The sequence below is a fragment of the Opisthorchis viverrini genome, assembly GCF_000715545.1.
Source record: "Opisthorchis viverrini unplaced genomic scaffold opera_v5_149, whole genome shotgun sequence".
Classification (NCBI taxonomy): domain Eukaryota; kingdom Metazoa; phylum Platyhelminthes; class Trematoda; order Opisthorchiida; family Opisthorchiidae; genus Opisthorchis; species Opisthorchis viverrini.
The window spans coordinates 1119381-1140809 of NW_008751804.1; the positions used below are offsets into that span (position 1 = coordinate 1119381).

A 21429-nucleotide genomic window follows, 5' to 3' on the forward strand; every position below is an offset into this window, starting at 1 on the left:
ACATATCCATGCACATGACGGTGCACATTCGCATCCACGATTGGTCGATAGGTGGCAGCGACAACCAAAGTCATGTTGGGTTTTCGTTGGCTGTGTTGTGGCGCTGTTCCATTCCCAGCTGATTTAAGTCCAAATCACGTGATCTACATTGCTAACGATTTAACTGGACGAATTCGATAGCAGTTTCACCCAACGGATTACTTACTAGCCAGCTTTTGAAACGAATTTCGCAGGTGAGTATACAGGAAACGTCATTTATCTAACGCTACATAGATGGTTGCTGTGTAAAATATTACCAACGGGTGAATAGATGACGACTGAAAACTCTAAAACACAGAATGATTTACAACTAGTTTAGCTAGCATGAGAAAAGTACATGAGTTGGTACATTCATTCTTAAAAAGTTCGGAGTTAGCCGTTTCCACAGAATTTTCGAAGACACAGGAACTCGGGTTTCTTAAACATCTTAAGCATTTGACAGCTGTGTTTGCATCTTTTGATCGCAGTTGAGTGAAAAGAAACTGTACCAATTTTTAGGCTGAGCGAGTGTGTATAGAGCGGACTGTTATGTAGCATGCTGTTGTTCACTACTACCTTCAAAATTACAACCGTGGCAGTTTCTAAAATAAAAACCTTTATGTCCAGACTGAGCTAAATAAACCGATTGTATATGCTTACTGCGCTTTGATATTATACAGTCTTGTTTGAAATGTATGCAAAATTCTTCACCTCACAGGAACGAGTGCACTATGTCGCCTGTTCCCTTGATTTCAAGAAGAAAGCTCACGGGTCTGGATTGAGGTGGTTTCAGTTGAGCGAACTGTTTAGGCGTCAATTCACATTATACGTGCATGTGGATGCACGTAAATATATGTATATATTCATCACGAGTAGTTTCTTTTCAGGCATGCTGTCAAATATGATCTCGTTAGTTGTCGTGAATTCGATCCATTGCTACCACTTCAAATGTTGAGTGCCCTCAGATGCGCAGAGCCTTATTGTTAAATAGTTAATTTGAAAGTGCGTACTACTAATTCATGGGCAGCTTGTTCCAAGAGTTGGATATTATATCGATTTTGTTCCCAGAATTATACATTCCATGAGCATGTAGGTTACCTGTCAGTTTTTAAACTGGAGCCGTAGGTTAGTCAATTCAGAGTCAGATGGAGCCGTTAATTCATTTTCATCTAATTACCGCTTGAGATTCAATCTCTGAGCCTTTACTAGCCTCAACAGCTCCCCCCTACTTCTTTTTGGACTGCCATTTACCATAGGAGTCGGTTCGCACTAGGTTATTCAGCCTAAAACATGCAACTTTACAGTCAGCTCAAGCTACAAACAACTGCACATATCAATCTGGGGAATTAGCTACTTTCAGTTGGATGTCACCATCTTGCTCGTTCGAAATCCGAGGCGTATTCTGCCAGAGAAAAACCAGTCATCGGCCTACCACTGTCACCATCTCACTGCAATTTTTGAGTGTGCTGATGTGGTAGGCAGTATATGAAAAGTAGACCCAAGTAGTTTACTGTCTGGCCCTTTCTTATCCGAACGCCACCTGTTCACCGTGGGTTGGGGTTTTCCTATGAAGGATTTTCCTTCATATAATGGACGGATCGTAATAAAAATTATACATCAAAGCCTACGACCGAAACAGTGTGTATATAAGTATCTCCCATCTCTTAGTTTTGTTCTGTAAGGATTCTACAGAGAACATAATGCTTCCCAACAGACGCCAGTGGGTGTGATCTAAAGTCGATTTATTGATCAAAGTCGCCCGTATTGCTGGGATGGCAGGGAAATAGTGCAAATGAAGTCAACCATTCAACCGTAGAGTAGACATACCTATGAATTTTAGTGGTCGAGACATTCAGAATCGTTTTAGTAAATGCGAGACGATCTAAAAATGTTCCCTTATCTTACTGAGGGTGAATTTTTTTGTCAGAAGAGCATTGTGGTACAGGAAATTTCGTGACACAACAACCGGTTGTTTGATGGAGACAATTTTCTTTCCCATCTATTAATTTCAATTCTTAGTGAGCTTATTTCCATCCTTCATGATGATGTCAGACAACCTCGCAACTGTTCCTTTTCCAACTACTTTCCTTTAATTCTTAGGCTTAGACTCTCCAACTGGCATGACTCAGTTATCGTCTAGCATGGTTTTTCACTTTACTTTAACCAGTTGTACAAGAAAGAGAAATGATTATGACTTAACCTAATTGCACCAAGTCCACAACCCTCCGGGCTAACCATACTTAATCACCACACCGTTTCGATTATCTAAGCCAAACTGCCAACTCTGGTAAAACTTCCTGGCAGAAAGTACGTGCTAAGAGTTGAAGAGAACAAAAAGTTTTCAAAGCCTAAAAAGACCGTTCTGTTTTGAGTGAAATAAACAGGTGTCTGACACTGTACTTCATGTTACCAACTGGTCCTAGGATTCACTACAAGGAGGCCTTTGTAGGGGAAAACTGAAAAAAATGTAGCCTTTTGATCTCACGGAGGAAGGACTCGTTCGTACCTGTTCTGAAGAAACCAGCCGTAAGCATTGCTGCTGCCGATAAAATAGCGCAACGAATAGACTCCCTTTGGATTAAGTTACTCTAAACTTCCCGATACTTCTGTGTGCGCTGACCGATGCTCCGTCGAACTTTCAGTACACTTTACGTTAAACTGAAAATCTAGTCAAACGTTCATGCAACTGAAACAAACAAAAATTAAAACCTGATATTTCGACCCACTAAGAAATCTTTTCATACGGTCAACGCCGTATGTCATGGTATAGTGTACCAAATTAAAAAATCTCCCAATTGACTAGGGTGTTAACAGATTCGGGTGGCAGCTATGTACTGCCCGCAATTTGTATTACAGTGGGGAGCGTTGATATCTATTAGGCCTCTGTTTCCTGATAGGCCCTTCAGATTCTCTCCTAAGAGAAGGATCTAACGCATTTGCAAACCACCGTTTACGTAGAACTATCATACAAATATGCCGTTAACTGTGCATAATGCAGGACATTCAATAGAACAGTTGCTATGTTACAGAACTATTTGGCGAAATGGTTTTGTGACATAGCTACCAAACCATGTAGTTTGCCTTCGGACTCTGGTTACGCACAAGGAGTGCCGTTTAAACGAATCAGGCAAGTTGTTTTCACTTTTGGTGCACGGTCCCTCCGGGAATATCTTGTATTCCAGAATCTAAATATTGTTGCAATCGGGAAGACGTTTCATCTTTCATGAAACATCCCTTCCTTCCTGGGAGTAATCTGGTAAAGTATTAACGGTATCTGATGAAGAGTCAAGTGTAAGATCCTTTTGATTATCCTTGTGGAAAGTTTACCAAGCACAAACTCTTACTGACTACATTTTCCGGTCGCATGCAAACCTCAAGCTCTAAACTCAGCCACTTTTCAGGTTATTTTGTCCTGGTACATTCGACTTGCGACTGGCATCTACTTATGGGAACAAGACAATCATTGACTTAAAATGCACACGGAGATCCGTTGCTTTTTTGTGCTTGAAAATAACTATCTGGACAAGAAGAGATACGGTGTAATATGATGAAGAACTGTGTATGTATTCAGCAACTTTGAGATTACATTCTAGATAAGAAAAACTATCCCAAGAGTCCACTCAAATATGCGTGTATTGAGAGCTCACAACTGACCCCCTTTACTTTACAGCTGCGAGGGAGTTGTACATTAACGTATAAATCTTCTAGTATGACACCAGGTGTCCGCACTATTGAGTGGGCAAGACAGATGCATTTTCCTCATGCTCACGCACTCTGACTGTGCCGCTTGATCCAGACCTCATCAGACCTCATTGTTGTGACACATGAGTTCCTCACGAGATCGTTTGAATTCATTGGCCTGCTAGGTAAATTCACATATCATGTGCGTCATGAAGCGTTATAGCCCTAATCTTCCTTCAAAAATCCCTCTCTTAGCGTTGCTATTCTGAATCTTGAAGTAGTGCTTTTATGCTTTATCCAGTTAATCTGATGCACGTATTTCAGTTTTGTTCTGCCCCTAGTAATTCGAAATAACTCTTTTCGAAAATCCACTGTTTACCCAGGGACCAAAATCCTAATCGCTGCTTGTATCTGACCAACCTGGTTTACTTGCTTTTAGAGCAGACAAAAACGTATTGAAAAGATTTGACCTTGCAACCTTTTTTGTATTTCGCTTCGAAGGTCCCAATTATTACTTCAGGTGCTTTTTTCTGAAATGCTTCATCTGTCCATTAGCTCAAAAGCTACCACGAGGCCCGCTAACCTGTTCAGCTTTCCAATACAACCAGCCATGTACTGCTATGCAAAACCTTTCTTGATGGACTCCCGTCAAGAAAGTCTGGACAGTGCTTCACAGGAAATGAAGAACCTATTCAGGCCACACAGAAATGTCACTTACTGAGTTCGTTCTTATTATTTAACAATTATTTTGACCGCTTAGCCTTGAACAAACTCCCGGCTAGCTAGCTCACCGAGCGAACGGGTAACAATGCAACACAATAAAGTTTCAGGGCATCAGAATTCACACTGAAAACTAATGCATATGTGGAATTTAGGACTTAAGTGAAGGAATCTGACAGCCAGCCTTGTGGCTGCTGGCCCACCACCGACTTAACAACTATTTTCATGGTCTTTACGAGAAGTGCATTGTTGGGAAAGCTTATTTGGAAGGAGGGGAAAATGCGGAATTTCATTAGCTTTCGACTTTTTTCGAATATAAAAGCGCTGAAACATGCCAGGTGTACCAGATGACGCTCAGCCTCCTTCTGAATTAAGCACTTTATTCTTATACGAAGCCTACATCTTGGCGGTTTAGGGCCCTCACGCTGCACGGCAATAATCAATTGTTGCTCCTGAGCGCAGGTAAAATGCACTAAATGTCCGGAGTTACGTTATTTTTTTAATTACTCTATCTTGATCTGTTAGAGACGCTTACTAAGAAACCCGGCGATTACTACTCTTCTACTAATGACATGAGTTTGTTAACTTTATTGTGACCATGCACAAATTTAAGATGCTTTTTTCTGTGAGAAATATATCACCCAGTTTTCCGATCGAAGCCTTGGTAGACTGATGTCTCAAGTTAGATCCATATTTGTTTGGCACGACCCTGCACGACTAAACTAATTCCTTCAATCTTAAAAGCATCCATTTAGCAGTACCAGCCTACATTCGTACACCCTACCTTACAAAACTCACAGCTCTTAATAGAATCAAAACTTGGCCTTAGTAATGCACAACATGCATGCCCGTGGTTTGTTGTCCGTGTATATTTAATTGGTGAAAAGTGTAGGTTGAAATGTCATACACAGTTTGGTGATGTGTTGCTAAGCCTCCATGAAAATGGATGCAAAAATACGAAGGTGAATGTCTTTAATCTCGATCCAGGAAACAGGGTTTTCTCAGAATAGGACACGTGATGACCTGTAGTGTCGAACCGGAAATTCCAAGGTCTCTTACAGTCGCAGTGATACCATGAAGTGGCAACCCACGTTACTCTTATGAACACAGCTTTTCACGTTATCATCTGCCAAATCGTACACATTTTAATACACAGACGAACATCAGACTTTAGCACCTTAAGTACGTTGTGACAGCTTTTAGTTCGACAAAAAAGTCTGGCACGACTAGATTTGAGTGTGACTTATACGATAATCTAACCTGCTTCACAAATTAATTGAACCCAGGAGACTATGCTGAGTAAAACACTGGAGTAAAAAAACCTGGAGTGCCAGTAGTTGAGAGCATATTTTTACACTGTCATTTTACAGGCAAAATCTGGACATTCTCGTTATTAAGTAGCTGATAAACAAATTGTTCGTGAACCCGATGGCGGTCTGTTTTTTATCTCAAAATTATCAAACTAAGGAATGTTAACCAACAAGAAATAAGTTCGTTGCGATTCACTGGTACAGAAGATTGATGACTTTCCTGTCCAGCTAACCGCGAAAAAGTTCGTGTGAAAGTCATTCGAGCCGACCTTACCAATTGCTTGTAGATGGTCATGCAGATTGACTATATATACATATATATATATATATATATATATATATATGACTGCATACAGCACCTGCAGATTGACTTTGCCGCAATGTATCCGATGTAGAAATCCCTCGGTTGAACATCTCATCAATCCGTAGGTGCAGCAGTCTTTCGTGTGCTGCTTACTCTTTCTCCCCCGCTCACCGGACGCCTAAGCTTAAATATGGATAAAGTTGCCCTTACCTCAGCTAAACGGTGAAGAGTACTTCTCAAGTGCTGTTCGATGACTGCTTTATCTGTCTGAAGTCATTACATCATTAGCTAAATCTAAAAAACACTTCATAAATCATCAATCTCCAGAACGAATGACTGAAATTTAATACTTCACGATTGTCCCTATGAATAAGTTGGGCTAACAGACGGTAAATGTGCTGACCTGTCTTGCACTAATTTGAGCACATTCCATGATTTTTCGACAACCTTTGATGACCGCCTTCCTTAACTTGCTTGCCACTTAATGGTACGACATTCCCTTTTGTCATGCATATCTCGAATTTTGGAAATTCTTAGTGCACCACTTTCTTATCCCCCTGTTGGTTTATTTCATGGTGTGTTCTACATTAAGCTTCATGTTAGACCTATCACAGCTAGGAGGGAATATATTATTCGTGTTTATTTTCAACTACGGTTGTCCGGAACAATCAAGTAACTACTTCGCAGCCTTATTTATCTAACCGGGTTTTGTTGTCAGGAAAAAAACAGAACGAGGATGCAACACCCTTCTGGATGAATTTATTCAGTACCACGTTATAAGACTTCATAGTATGTACTTACCCACAAGCAGGTATTCAGTTGTATCACACCAATTCACGCCAATCTACTCGCCGCTTCCTAGTGGATGAGCCAGCACTCGATCCCCAGAATCACTGCAAATCAGTGTGTGGAAACCAAGCTTATCTTTTTAACCAGAACTAGGATGATACCGTAGGAAAAACTTAAAGCTTGAGCATAAAATGTTCGATCTTGGTGACCAGTAGAACATTAAATGCAGCGTGCTCAAATTAAACACGAGAAAATCGTTTCATTGGATGAGCCTGTGTCATACACGTACTCCACTAGACGTGAAGTGATCAAGCCAAGTATATTTACACTGAAAACTCCCCAGGGAACTGGCATGTTGTTCACTGTCCCAGTGGAAAACAAACAGACAATAGGTGCGTGTTTAATTTGGCGGAAACTTCTCAAAGTTGCGCGAAAAGCGCTACCTTCACTTAACTGAACTTATAATCGTGCAAATGTATTCCGGTGTACAACCAGTTTAATCCATTATTATCTCTTTCACTTGGTGTTGAAAATATAAATAGAACCTTTCATGGCTTATACTGATATTCCATAGTAATTCAATAGGCGACTTAAGGTAAGAAGATGACCCATTTGGAGCTACGTTCCATCAGTTGTGCATGAAATTAATTAAAAACGCTTTGAAAGCAGGATATTATAAGGTCTGAGAGAACAAGTTCCATAGTAACAGAACTGGTGGATGTGGTATGTGGATTTGTCGGGGAGATACTCCTTTTCAAGCCAGATTCATGTTGATGGGAGATTAAGCTGTACTTCTCGTTTATATTGCAGCACAACTAACGTTAGTGCACAAAGGCCTCCCATATTTCAGTTGAAACTACACTCACTACGTTGATGCCTTTCCCTTGATGCGCCACTGCTCAAAAGCCCGATTAAAGCTCAGTGTATGGGTTCTTCTGTGCATAAAGATGGCTTCCGCGTATCAAACACTTCAAGAACATTTGAATTTTGCAGAAATGATACTCATAAAGCTATAAAAGCTGCAAAAGGGAGGACGATGGGGGCGTAAGTCAATCTAAGATCTTTTTTGAGGTCCAAGAATTATAAAAGCACATCCAGTGGATCAGCGCAAGTGTGTCCACGTTGCTTTATTCAGTGGGCCTTCCAAGAGCTCACTTTGTCTAGCCTCTTATCTGTACTGTACCATGTTTTGAGTTAAATGCTGGTTAGCCATTGGCCTATAATGGCGACCAACCTTGGTTTTACTGTTCCAAATAACTTCGTACGCTGCAATCTACTGCCATCACACTTGCCACGCGGTGAATTTTTAGACACTGCTTAATGCAGCTTCATGCAGACTTCATGTGGATGGAGTTCTCAACAGAGGAACTCACTGAAATCGTCTTCCAGGATCGGTAACAAGTTGTCAAAACCTCAAGTTCTACTTTGCCGCATGCGCGCGCATGAGTATAATCAAGCATTTTTATCGTTACGTTTGTTTTTATGTAGGGCATATCGTTTGCGAGAGCCACTGGTGAACTCAAATCTGATTCGTCAACATTGTTGGCATTTCGTGTTCGCAAAACCAAACAGATGGTAACCGGTTAAAAACTCTGTTGTCTGGTGCAGCTTCGCAAAACATCCTGCTGTGATTAGGCGTTCAACAAACTGTCAATCATGAGTCTGTTTGAAATGGGATTTGGTGCAGTAAGACGAAAAAACTTTGCTGTACCAGATTTTGGATTCGTAAGTGAATGGAAGTGATTCACCGCGTATGGCATAGACTTGCTCTCGTTGCCCAGTTTCTGCGATATTCCTGTCTGTTTGCTCTTTTAGTAATTTATTAGTAAGATAATTGACAGTTCAATCACGACTGCTGTGCATTCTTCAAAACGAGTCTTGAAATTGTACGCTTCAGGTGATTAACAAACAAATGGCCCTCAAACCGAGACCACTGTCAGTGGACGATTGTGACTCTCAGACTACAGTGCCACTACAAGACAAAGTACAAATCCAATTCACGCAAAGACGCAGAACGTTCTATAGGTCCATCCTACTAACTGCGAACTTGATATACTCTTTTCAAATGATGAAGACACATAAAAGAATTGACCAGAGGTGCTGCTCACATACTGCTGATCAACAAATGGATTATTGGCGGCAGAGCCGAACATAATTCTGTGTTCATGATGTAGGGTAGGTCGAATAGAAGCAAGATCAATTAGTTCCTCAGTGTAGAATTAAATATCGGCTGAAATCAGTCCTTTTTAAAATTAATGAATAACGGTTCTTCTAAAATAGTAGTATTCTCCGATATCAAAGTTCTAGCAAAATATAGTATCGAAAAATGATCCTCAGTTGTGGGAAGACCTCCACGGGTTGTCAGAGCAAATTCCTAGACCAAATTCTCAGACCAAATTCCTAGAAAGATGACTGTTGGTTCTACGATTCTAACGTTTGATTTAATTGACAGTGACTGTTGCTGTTTTACGGTTCTGTGAATATTTTCTGATAATCAGTCTTATAAGTTGGTGACACCAGAAGAATGGCGAAGACACGTGTGCCATTGCTGCGAGAAGCACCTGACTCTGGGGATAATCGATTCAATTCCCTAGAAGCGGAAGGCAACATGTTGCGCAAATTAGCTGTGTTTTGTGTGCGCATGGCAATAGCCCTGTCTGTGTTCTGACGACACTGATATCAAGGTCGCAGAGGTCGCGTGAGACACTCGCCTGAAGACCTGTAACTAGTCCACGTATATTGTCTTGTCACCATTTTACGCAGAATAGCTCGGTCGTCAAACGACACGGCCGTCCTGTGGGGGGGGGGGGGGAGTTCATACCTTATGGCATACTCAGGTCCGACCCGAAACAAGGTGCTTGTAGCCTGGCAGGTTGCTTGTCCTCTTGGTGATTTATTTGAAGTTTATCTTGCTATGTTGCGTCAGTCTGATCATTCTGGCAGCAGCTCCCTCAACATTCTGCCGCCTCGTGCTCTCCTGATTGTTTTCTATTTTCAAGGCCGTTCTGGCCACTTATTTCGTAAGTAAGCCCCTTGTATTGATTCTTGCCACGATCCATACAATCCAATGCTAGTCATGAAAAAAATCCAAGGTCCATTCTTTCCCACTTTGTGGTCAATATGATGCTAGCAAATCACGAACAGTAAGCAGAATCATGTACGGAAACTTATTGTTGCTGAAGTTGAGACTTAGGTAAGGGCATCAGTCTCCCAAAGCTTACATGACCGTGAGTTTCTTTGTGCAACGTCAAGAACGCTAGCTGCAAAGTACATACGAGGTTAGCACCGGATCATCCCAGTCGTATGGTAATTAGTTTGTACTCATGGCATCTGGTTTTTTTAACAGTTTGGGTTTCGATGACAAAACCTAGAAGTCCATCCGGTGAAGTGCACCTATGGCCTTAAAGTTTCTAGGAGAGATGTCCATCGATTGTTTTTAGTTATGCTGTAATGTCCGTGGAAACCAGAAGGAAAAGTAAACAAAAACAGGAAGCAAATTAGAGTCCAAAATGACTTATCTGTCCACACAAGTACTTCTTTTGTCCTGACCACAACGAGAAAAACAGTCACCAGCTTTGCGTTAGCTGACGTCGTTTTCAAAATGTGTAAAACTGGATTCTGCTCCACTGGATTATGGACAATGTGGGAAAATAAAGTCAAGGTTTATCTTCCTGCTGTTCACCTGAGTCAGCGGACGTCCTTTTATGATATACTGAATGAATCATTTGATAGGAGATGCTGAAAAAATCTGGGTTGTCCTTTTTTGAACGTATTGGTTACGTTTTGCCCCCTAATGACGCAGCAGTTTTCACGTTAAAATCAAATTTTAGATGCACACAATGTTTTTTATTTGTTCACTCTTATTCCCCTAAGGTGACGTCAGTTATCGAAACGCTCATTTGACTTTTACGTACGAATCCATAGCCGGCTTATTTAGTACATTTACCTCCCGTGAAATTCTTCTGTGTCATGAAGACTTGTGTGCGTGCGTGTCCTCGGCTGACAGTGTTGCAAGCTGTCTATCTGTGCCAACCTGCCGCGTGCTGAATTTCGTTTGAACTGAATGGTAAAAAGAGTAAACAAAAAGTGTAACTTACACGTACAAGTGAATTACGCAACCCTGAATCCTTCGATCAGTGAGAGTGACCCGACCTGCCCCTTCTCAAGAAAACACTTCCAAAGGGAATGCTTTTCTAGAGGCCGAGCCAAACGGTACGGTCCATAATTTTTGCAGCACTATACGCACACTGCCCTCGAGAAGACACCAAACTGGTCACTAGAGTGCCGAATACCTTTCGTGCAAACTCTAAAAGTGAGCTCCATAGCTCATTTAGACAAATAATAACATGTGGCCATTCGATTTGATTGGTTTGATTTAATTTGGATGCAATTATTTCAATGTTTCCATTAAATCAGCGCGACCATACTGTTCGGATTGAGAGATTAGTGTCTGGCTTATAGAATTTCCGGACTGTTCACCCTGTTCAGAAATGCATCAAAGTATGATTAGGATTATTTTGTTTTACAAAGCCTGCAGATCACGTAAATGTTTTACGGCCGAAGTCAAAAGCAAACCGTACCGGGTGTACTTTGTGGATAAATCAGCTTGAGTACACAATCATAACTAACACTCGATAAGACTGTTTTTGAAAGTGTCGCATTTTTTTAGGATTATTGCAAGTACACCGGAAAAAGGTATCTGGGAGAAATTCATACTTCAATTCTAGAGACGATGAGTTTTACATCATAATAAGGTTGCAGAATGCCCTCTGGTGAGACCGTATGCCGAACTACAGAACAACTGACGCAAAAATAACAGAAACAAAACCACTTCAATAAGTGGAGAGCGGGGGACAGTCTGCCATAGAAATGATAAAAACCAAAAAATGCACTGAAATCGTTCGGAATCTTTCGGCATTTTGTTTACTTGTTGCCTTGTCAAAGTAAAAACAGTTCGAATGAAGCGCTAGCAAATCGATCCGACAAGGCAGCTGATAACAAAGATACTTGATTTTTCTTCCGTTACTCAACAAATAAGTAGAACAATTCCTCAATGTGATTCTCCCTATAATGGGGAGGGGTAAATGCAATTGTGTGCCTTCAAAACAGTGCACTCCCAAGAAGAGCAAGATTTATGCCAGTCCCGAGGATTGGCGTCCTGCGAGAGGGGTTTACAAGCTCTGTGATTCTTTTTTTCTGGTAATTCATGGTAGGGAACAAATTACAGTACGAGCTGCGCATTCGCCCGAGGTCTGGAAACTTTTAAGTTGATAACGGAAAACGTCTTTGTCGGAAGAGTCTTCATCCGACCGAACTACCTGATTAATGGTGGAGTACATAAGCAGGAATCTTTTGTAGATGGTCCTGTGCAAGTTCGCATTACATTGAAGCAAGATAGATTAACATCACTGAATTCCTGTGCGGTCCTCTGGATTTGGGAATGAGATAACGGCTCACCATATGTGGAAGCATACCTCGTAATTCAGCTATTAAGTTACCTAATTAAGTAAGATAATAGCAGGTGCATTTTTTGTGAATTGTTAAATTTCTTCATTCAAGAAAGTGAACTTATACGAGATGACAAAACAAAGACGGAGTACTTCTAGCTTGGCTGTGTGTAAAATTTTGGACAGAATTTGGTTGGGATAAGTAATAAAAAATTGGCACCCAGATTGACTTTTGAGTGAACAGAAATAGAGGGAACAGCTGTATACTGAAAATGCTCCAAGTGAACCTCCATGTCAGCAGTTAAGTAGTATTGGTTACCACAGTTTTTTTTCAAATGCAGGCTCCGGACCAGTTATACGAGATGACAAAACAAAGACGGAGTACTTCTAGCTTGGCTGTGTGTAAAATTTTGGACAGAATTTGGTTGGGATAAGTAATAAAAAATTGGCACCCAGATTGACTTTTGAGTGAACAGAAATAGAGGGAACAGCTGTATACTGAAAATGCTCCAAGTGAACCTCCATGTCAGCAGTTAAGTAGTATTGGTTACCACAGTTTTTTTTCAAATGCAGGCATCCGGACCAGTCATAAACTTTCATTTTCATTCCCAAGCTTATAGATGTATTATCCATTCTTTGGATAAGTATACTTTCATACTCTAAAAGAAAGAAAAACTCTCCATGAATAGAACCCCTTTATCTGGCTTCAGGATTCCGTTGGGAAAGAAATAGTAATAATTAAACTCTCCTAAAATGAGTGCATTAGTTGGTAGCAGTTTTCCCGGTTCTTAAATTCTAAATGCCTTGTGGTATCTTTGTCTGTGCCTCAGCCATCTGGCATTGGTTCAGCCTACGTACCATATGTTGGCTGTGTTCTAGAGGGATGCCTAGCTGGAGCGCTTGAACTGGTTTACAAGGCTAGATAGGAAATGCTATAAATAAATTACGTAAAAGAAATCTATTGATCGATTTTCACCTGAAGGTCCTGTTGAACTTCACGCGAGTTACCGCGATTTTAATTGAATTGCGATGAGTCCAGTTGGTTGCATATCGATATCCATTTCCATTTGGCTATGTCGAAATTCGGAGTTTGAGAATAGTGTCCAGATAACTTTTTCTACCGCAGTCTCTAGAGTTATCTGCAAATTTGGATATAATATAACAGCAAATGTTCGCGTAACCGAGATTTTATTTGATAACGAGTCGGATGATATTGCACAAGCTGAGAATGTAGAATGCATTCACGTTTCCACGTGAGTAAACTTTCATAAGTTCCATCGAACACATTGTGTTTATGCAACCGGGGTGACCTGTGGCTCCATTCGATTACCGACATGCTATGGACTCACCTGTTTTCATGTAACCTCTCACATTTGTAGCCCTGGATTTCGCGGCAGGTGGACATATCCTCACGTTGTTTATACACAGTCTGATGTTAAACATGCACAGTGCACTTTGTTTCCTAGAAAGGGTTCAAATGGTGATTGCATAGGCCCCAATCACCTTGTCACTGATACCATTCTAAATGAGTTCCCCAAAGTAGGTTGAGATTAGGACTTGGTTACATACTCCAATTCTGATTTTGTTCGCAAATTATGTAATGGTGTTCCGGGGTACCTCTGCCATACCTGCAACCCCGTACACAATTATATCAGTCATCATGGTACGAGAGAGTAAATATCAATGAACGATTCAGGGAACTTCTGCAAGACTAGGGACTTGTACCAGAAATCTCTCAAGTTATACGAGTAACTAGACTCTGTATCGGGAAATTTTAGGAGGCTACCTATTTAACCATAATGATGTGATTTCTTCTGAGCACAAAACTTGTTTTCAGAACTTAGCTGCCTATGACAAATGCACTCCTTGCTAACTAACCGTTCAGGACATTCCTGTCAGGCGCCATCACCTGTACACTCAAGCTGTCCCCAAAATCACATGGAAAATAGAGTGCACCCAAGTGGAACAATACATCATATCAAAAAGTGATAAAGCTTCCCCTGACTTGGAGATTAACAAGGCTGTTTTATATCCGGCACACCACAATGCGGGAATCTGATTGTCGCTCGGAGTAACAAACTCTCGGTGCCATCTCCATGGACGCCGAACTATTTTTATGACTAGTCATGAGATTAGAAACATGTGTCTCTCTTTGCTGTTATTGTTTCAAAAGAGATATTGCCCAAAGCACGCCTCGGAGTCTATTTGCTCTAACGTTCAGGTCATTATATTATTCATCCATACTATAGTATGCCACCCAGAAAGTTTATGAAAACCGTAAGGCAAAGTAGTTTGTACGTTTTCGAATAAGCGATTACCACTTAATGGATTTTCTGCAATTTTCTTGTTCACTCAGTATGCCTGAAATGATTGTGAACCGCACTGAAGGATCGACCGGCCCACAAGTCCGCTGGCTCGACCAACAACAATACCTGATTGAAACCTACCGTCAACTAAGGACAAACTTGGGTCAGCTGGAAGCAGAAATTGAAGCAGCTCGTTTGAGAGTTACTGACTGGAGCCAACACAGACGAGAGCCCAGTCGGAGCCGGAGTTTAAGTCACGCCAGCATTTCGACTAACACAAGTAGTCATTGGAGCTGTAGTACGTTTGAGAGCAGTTGTACGGACGCCTCTTGCCTAAATGTTGTGACCGACGGCACCACGACTGGTTCATCCTGTCCTTCTTCCTGCTCATCTACATGTGGTATTCAACTTCCCACTGCTGTCGCCGTCAGTTTGAACGCGGCTACCCTAATCACCGCTTTCCTGGCCGCCAGCACCAACTCACCTTCGCAAAGTACAATACAACCGGCAGTTGAGGAAATTTCCGCACAAAATGGGCACAATACCCCAGACAGGCTTTCGACTGGGTCAAGACCAAGGTCAAATCGATCCGCATCTCCATCCTGAGAATAAACAAACTAGGCGTAACAGAAGTTTCTCAGGTTTTGTGCATGTATGCGTATTGTTCCAGATAAACCATCCATCTCGCGTCATTGTTTTGACTATGGAGTTTGAGAGAATTCTCGGTATACTTTCTTAGGTTCATTCGTTAATCACCTGTCAGTCCAACCTCAATATGTGCATTCGAACTGACTTATTCGCGGATCGGTATGTCTTTCGTACATCGTTCTTCCTTCACCCACTAATTACCTCGATTTTACACATTCAGCTTCGGAACAAACAAAATTTTGTACGTCACATCAATGAACAGACGTGTATTCTATGTTCATTGAGTTCTTTTGCATTCGTCATACTGACATCGATTTTCTTTTCGTTTTGGTCATTTTCGATTGATCGTGTGAGGAGCTTTCGGTGTTTTCGATGCTTCATAATGTCATCAAGGTTACGATGTTTTTTCTATTTTTCAATTTGATAATTTTATGTATCAATTTTTTACACCATTATGAAGACAATGCAGAAACTAGTTCAGTGTATATTCTTCGCTTGTTCGGGGGGGGGAGGGGTTGCATGAGGTCCCTATTGTGATCCACTCTGAGCACGGGTCGCTTACATATGTAGGAATAGACTTAGTGGGTGTTTCATTTGTCAACTTTCGGACAGCGACCGGCCAACTACCTCTAATTGTGTACACTATGATTACCGTTCATGTAGTCGTTTTATACCATTTAATATCGCTGCAGGTCGACTGGCTTTTTAGTGACAGCAAGTTAGGAGAAAGCAGCGGTTATATAATTTCAGTACACTTTACTAAAACACTCAGCAATAGATTAACACAGCGGAATATAGTCCTTAGTCCGCAATTTCGCAACTTTTGGAAGTATAAATATTTGGTTGGGTATTGACCTATTGACTTATCTACTAACTAGTGACTTTGTTAGAATGTAACATACAGGAAATATCTTAAAAATTCTAAGAATTAAGTATAACTAACATTCACCTGACCGGCTGAATTTTAACTGGCACTAATTTATAGCCCTTGACATACTGTCGTCAGCGTATTTGCATTGTGGGATAGGCATATTCCTAGGGTACAAAAATAGGCAAAGGCGACCAAAAACGATCTGAGCCTATGGATTTGAATCAACAATGGAGAAAAAACTGGCAGCTGACGTCTGAAAGTTTCGGGTGACTGATGAATATGTCAAAAACTTGTTCACCAAAAAGCCACATAATCTTTTGTCGTCAGAAATCACGTGCTAACTGGTATCATCGTGGTTGACAGTTTTATAACTTCTCCAGCAGTAGGCGCGGAAAAAGAGCCGTAATTGTGAGGTTGACTTTAGCTCCTTAATGAGTTGTGAGTCGCAGGAAGAAACAAACTGCCCAACTCTCAACTTAGATAAAGAGCATCCCAGGATACAAAAGCAAACGAAGGTAGTGTAGTAATTCCCATGGTGAGACATCTTGTTTGTAAAAGGGTACCTTAGATCAGCTTGTAGTTACTAAACCTTGAAACTAATGATAACTTTTCTGTCCATCATTGGTACAGCTAAGAATAAAAATTTGCCATAAAGTAGTCAACTTGAGAACTCTGTAATTTTCATCGCTAAAAATGATCAATGCAAAAATATCTTCTTTTTGCTGGGGTAATTACTATCCATCCGATACTCTTTTGAGTGGAGGAGTTAAGCCGTTTTTGTAGTAATCCATCCATAGTTGCAAAAGTTACGATCCAGTTGCTCATGTGTGTAAATGCACGTAGTATGACTTAATACCTTGAATGGCTACAAGACGAATCCTACTAACAAACTTAGACAAGATGAGGATGCGCGTACCACTGAAGGTTGGTCGAAGCACAAGAAAGAAAGGAGGGTTCCATTGCTCCGTTACACTCACCAGTGGCTGTCTCTTTAAGTTACGATGTAAGGGGGTCGAATTGTATCTTTGTGTTCAAGCTTGACAGTATACATCTGTGGTTAGCAATGGGCCACATGCTTGAAATCAGCTTACGACGACTGGAACAGTTGCGAAATACACAAAAGTTGCCGTCGCTTAATGCAAAAACCGTAGGACGGTTACACAACCTACGGATGGAACATTTTATGTACACAACTGACTATCTCACTATGGAACGAAATCATCATTCTTGACTAGCCAACAATTTTTGGTACATTTTGGTTGAGCCTAGAAATTCATCTTCTTTCGGGCTTTGCAAGTTTCTCGTTTACACTCAAATTTGTTGAAGTTAGCCATCTCCGTAATACGAACATGACCGGTTTCATCCTTCATGAGGCTCATCAGGAAGGCGCAGCCCCCTAGATCCCATCAACCTTGTGTCCTACATGAACCCAAATTGCACGAAATTAGTGGAGTAGACTTATTTGCAAGCCAGTTGGGTTTTACAGGAGACGCACTTGGAACCCAGCTGAAACAAGATAAGAGCGAAACCGGTCGTGGGTTGTTAAGGCGTATCCAACATCCTTATATGCAGTGTATTACGTCTACACATGTGTCGGGATAACTCGATATCGTACCAACTGAAACATGAGACGGCCTGGTGCATCTCATTCAGTTGTTTAAAAACATCCTAAACGAGAGATCCAGCTGGGTTCCAGGTGAGCCCCTCGCAAAACTAAATTTGTTTACAAATGGGTGTATTTCGCTGTTTGTCATGTCCAGTTTATAGTACTTGATGCAATTTTGGCGGGGGGCGTGGACACGTCAACCCGTTCAGATGTGAGAATTCAGATGCGTCCAACGTGGGCTGGTGGAGTAGTGGTAACACGCTCGCCTTGCCTGTCAGGTGTCCGTAGTGCAAGCCCCGGCACGACCATTTGATATGCACTGCTGATGAGCTCAAATAGGAACGGAATTCGAGTTCAGTGTGCCCCCCCTTTGGTGTAGATCCAAAAGAATAATTGCGCCAGACAGGAGGACGCAAGCCCCGGCACGACCATTTGATATGCACTGCTGATGAGCTCAAATAGGAACGGAATTCGAGTTCAGTGTGCCCCCCCTTTGGTGTAGATCCAAAAGAATAATTGCGCCAGGACAGGAGGACAACTGTTCAAACGAGAGTAATGTGAATGTGAATAATACACACCCCGCAGACCCAACAACATGCATCAAAGGTAAAATTCATCGGCTATTTTGGATCCTAACGAAACAGCAGAGCACTACCGACTTCATGTGAATGTAATCAGAGGCTCCACGAGTATTTCTTTAAGTTTATCGGACTGTTCCTCATCCCTATTTTCGACCTTCAGATAAATCTTCGCGATATCAGCTTCACTCGATTGGGGTCCAGCTCAATCGCCCGCAGTATCCCTCTGCATACGGCCCTGAGCCACCGGTCCAGCGGCAGGCGAAATACGATAATCTTGGTTCATTGTGTAGGTACTTGACTACGTATCTGCGTTACAGTGGCACCTTACTGGTCTATATTGAAAACGAGTGGTCATATGGCCGCATAGTCTCCCAACGGGCAATCTACACGTGAGAAGTTTTGAAATTCTACAGCCCTACAAACCGACCAGCGAGAGGGAACAGTATTTAATTAGACAATTTTTGCATAAAATCCAGCAGACCTATTATCCAGTGCAAAACACCACTTCTCTTGTATTTGTTCTATATTAAAATCACATTCTTTTGTTCATTGGCCAGCTTCCTGAATATGACTGCGCCGTCAAATATGCCAGTGGAATCAGTGTCCGAAATTAAAATCTCTCCACTGAATGAGAAAAGATCGAGAAAACTTAGGACCAGTCGGAAGCACCAAAACGATTCGTCGAATTTCTCCGTCCAGCTGAAACTGATATTTTTCTGCACCAGTGCGGGGGGCAGCGGTCTCATAAAACGCACGTACGTGCCCAGCCGACAAAATGTTTTTTAGCTAAACTGCGTAGCACGATGTTATTCGGATCACAGTGCATCCCGTCTCTTTATATCACAAAATCAGGGAAAGTTATTTCGGGCGGTAGTACTTTTAGTACTGGTTGCATAAGTTGAGGATCAAAGCCTTAGATTTTCGCTAAGATATTGGACAACTTTTGCAAGTGTTCCTCTTCCGTTCTGTTCTGTTCCAGGACAGCACCCACATGCGTCCTTTTGGGTAATATTTCAGTTCGCACGACGCTGAAATGTGGCTGAAGCATTTGTTTATCCAAAGGGCATTGTACGGGTCTGATTAGATGCAGTGTGCAGATGTTTCCCAGAATCGTTTTTTACCTGTCAGTTGCCAGACGTAAGGTCCAGGATACTGAGTCTTTTGGCTCTGTTCAGCGTGCCTAATAAATCGTCCATCTGTGGCGGTGGGTAAGAGTCCCTCTTGGCAAGGGCGTCAGTCATGTAGCAGTGTAAACACAACTACCGTATCAACGGGTCAATATGTTCCCATAGCATCAGGTGCAACCGGTACGGTTGACGAACTACGTGCAGCAGGATTACCACAATCCGAAAGCAACAAGCATTCATCTTGTTGGTGTAAGCAAATAGCTGACAGCCAGGATGGACTTTGTGCATACAACCTGTCCAAATTCGGTCAAGGCACTGGTGTGTAAAGTCAGTAACACCAGTGGCCGGTAGCAAGCCCAGTGATGCTCCAGTTCCTTGCCTGCTTAAACGTAACTTATTTTGTTCTCAACCCAAATAGTTGATTTCTGAGTGATCTTCACATTGTCCTAATATTGTTCCTCGGCCACAAACAAACTTCCAACAGAATCCCCTTTACCGCTCCTTCTTGCGGTATTTCTGAAAGACATCGCCGAAAGCTGCATTGAACGTAAAGAAGTGGACAAAGAAGGTAATGACGGTAATTAAGGTATTTTACGGTTTACAGCGACACCTGGTCTCACAGCTCATACAGCTGCTTGCAGTAACTAACTAAGACCTACACTACCAAACTCTGGTAAACCTTGCAGCACATTGTCAAAAAATCTGCCCATGGACATCATTCTTACCAATGGGATGTATCCAAAAATAACTTGCTCTATCTTAGCTGTATTAAGGTTCCGCATCTCAGTGGGCTTTTATGCCTTGCTTTACAAGGTTTATACTAATTCTCAAAAACTCAGCGTATTGAGTAAACGTCTGCATTTCATTAGATTGATTCCAGTGTTATGAATCGTAAATGGGGAGAAAAAAGCCGACATATGCAGAAAAAAGACAGGCGCCACGTCATCCACCGTGTTAATGCTTTCGGCGTCTTCCTCCGTGCTTAGAATCAGTACGTTTTTTCAGAAAAACGAAACTCTGATGGAATTCGGAAGCAATGGTAAACTGAGGATAAGACTAAGCTATTCTTTCTTCAACTGAATGCTGCTGATTGTATTGCGAAAGAGGGTAATCCCAACTAATTGAGGGGACTTTTGTATATGCAACAGAAGAATTACATCAAGTTTTCGGAAACTTGTTTGATCAGCTCGTCTAATACGTCAATTTGTGTGATTTCCGGACACTGAAAGTCTATCCCGGATTTCCATCTGAAACGTATCGGTTTAAAACCATGTCAGGAATATACACTCTTTAGATTCTTTACTTTGAGTGCAACAAACCGTGACAGTTGACAAGCTCTCGTCCGGAAACTGACAGGTTTTCAGCTGGTGCCATGTCAGGAGAGGCAGAGATGCATCACATCTACACCTGGTTTTCAACAGTAAAAAACTTCAGTCTAATACAAGGTTGAATACACACCCGGTCTGTCTTCTTTTCAGCTAATGTTTTTAGAGCCTCGGATTTCAGTATATGCATGGCAAAAGGAGCAATTTATTCATGCTTGGGAGTTTTCGAAGTCTTATATCAAAAAGTTTTAGTTTAAAACAAAATGTGGTGGTAATGTACTATTTTTTCAGATTAATTTGAAAATCGGTCAAAATGAACAACGGATTCTTCAATGAAACGACTTCCAAAATCAGCCCTGGAGAGTACAAATCCCTCAAAATATTACCAAGGAATTCTTTACAGTGGGGTTCCTTTACATTGAACTACTATGTAATCCCATAAAATTGCATGCATTGGGTTTGAATCACGGTCGAACTGTGTAGTGAGCAAGTACTAGTAAGGACTAACCAATAAACTGTATCTCAAAGATTGCGCAGCTTGTGGGGCGCACAATGACAGTTGAATGGAGCAACAGAAGAACTCCCTAGATGTTCCCACATAAATGCCGCTAGAAGGTCGCATTGACTAAAGCCGCTCACGTCATGTATAATTTAGATTAGTGGACGACCAAGAAATTATATGGACTTTGTATCTGC

At 41.5% G+C, this 21429-nt stretch overlaps 2 protein-coding genes across 2 annotated transcripts in view; both read left to right on the forward strand.

The window, feature by feature from the left end:
* Positions 1-200: 200 nt before the first annotated feature.
* T265_06829 (hypothetical protein) lies at positions 201-15181 on the forward strand (the record flags this gene model as incomplete). The annotated part of the gene is made up of 2 exons (XM_009172203.1): positions 201-233; positions 14627-15181. The coding sequence occupies one exon, from the start codon at positions 14627-14629 to the stop codon at positions 15179-15181; it is 555 nt and encodes a 184-aa protein (XP_009170467.1).
* A 169-nt stretch (positions 15182-15350) lies between these two features.
* Positions 15351-21429, forward strand: part of T265_06830 (hypothetical protein) — a gene marked incomplete at both ends in the record, with an annotated part of 49088 nt that continues 43009 nt past the window's right edge. The window contains one exon of the mRNA XM_009172204.1: positions 15351-15382. Coding sequence (XP_009170468.1) covers positions 15351-15382 — 32 coding nt within the window. The remainder of the gene's footprint in view (positions 15383-21429) is intronic.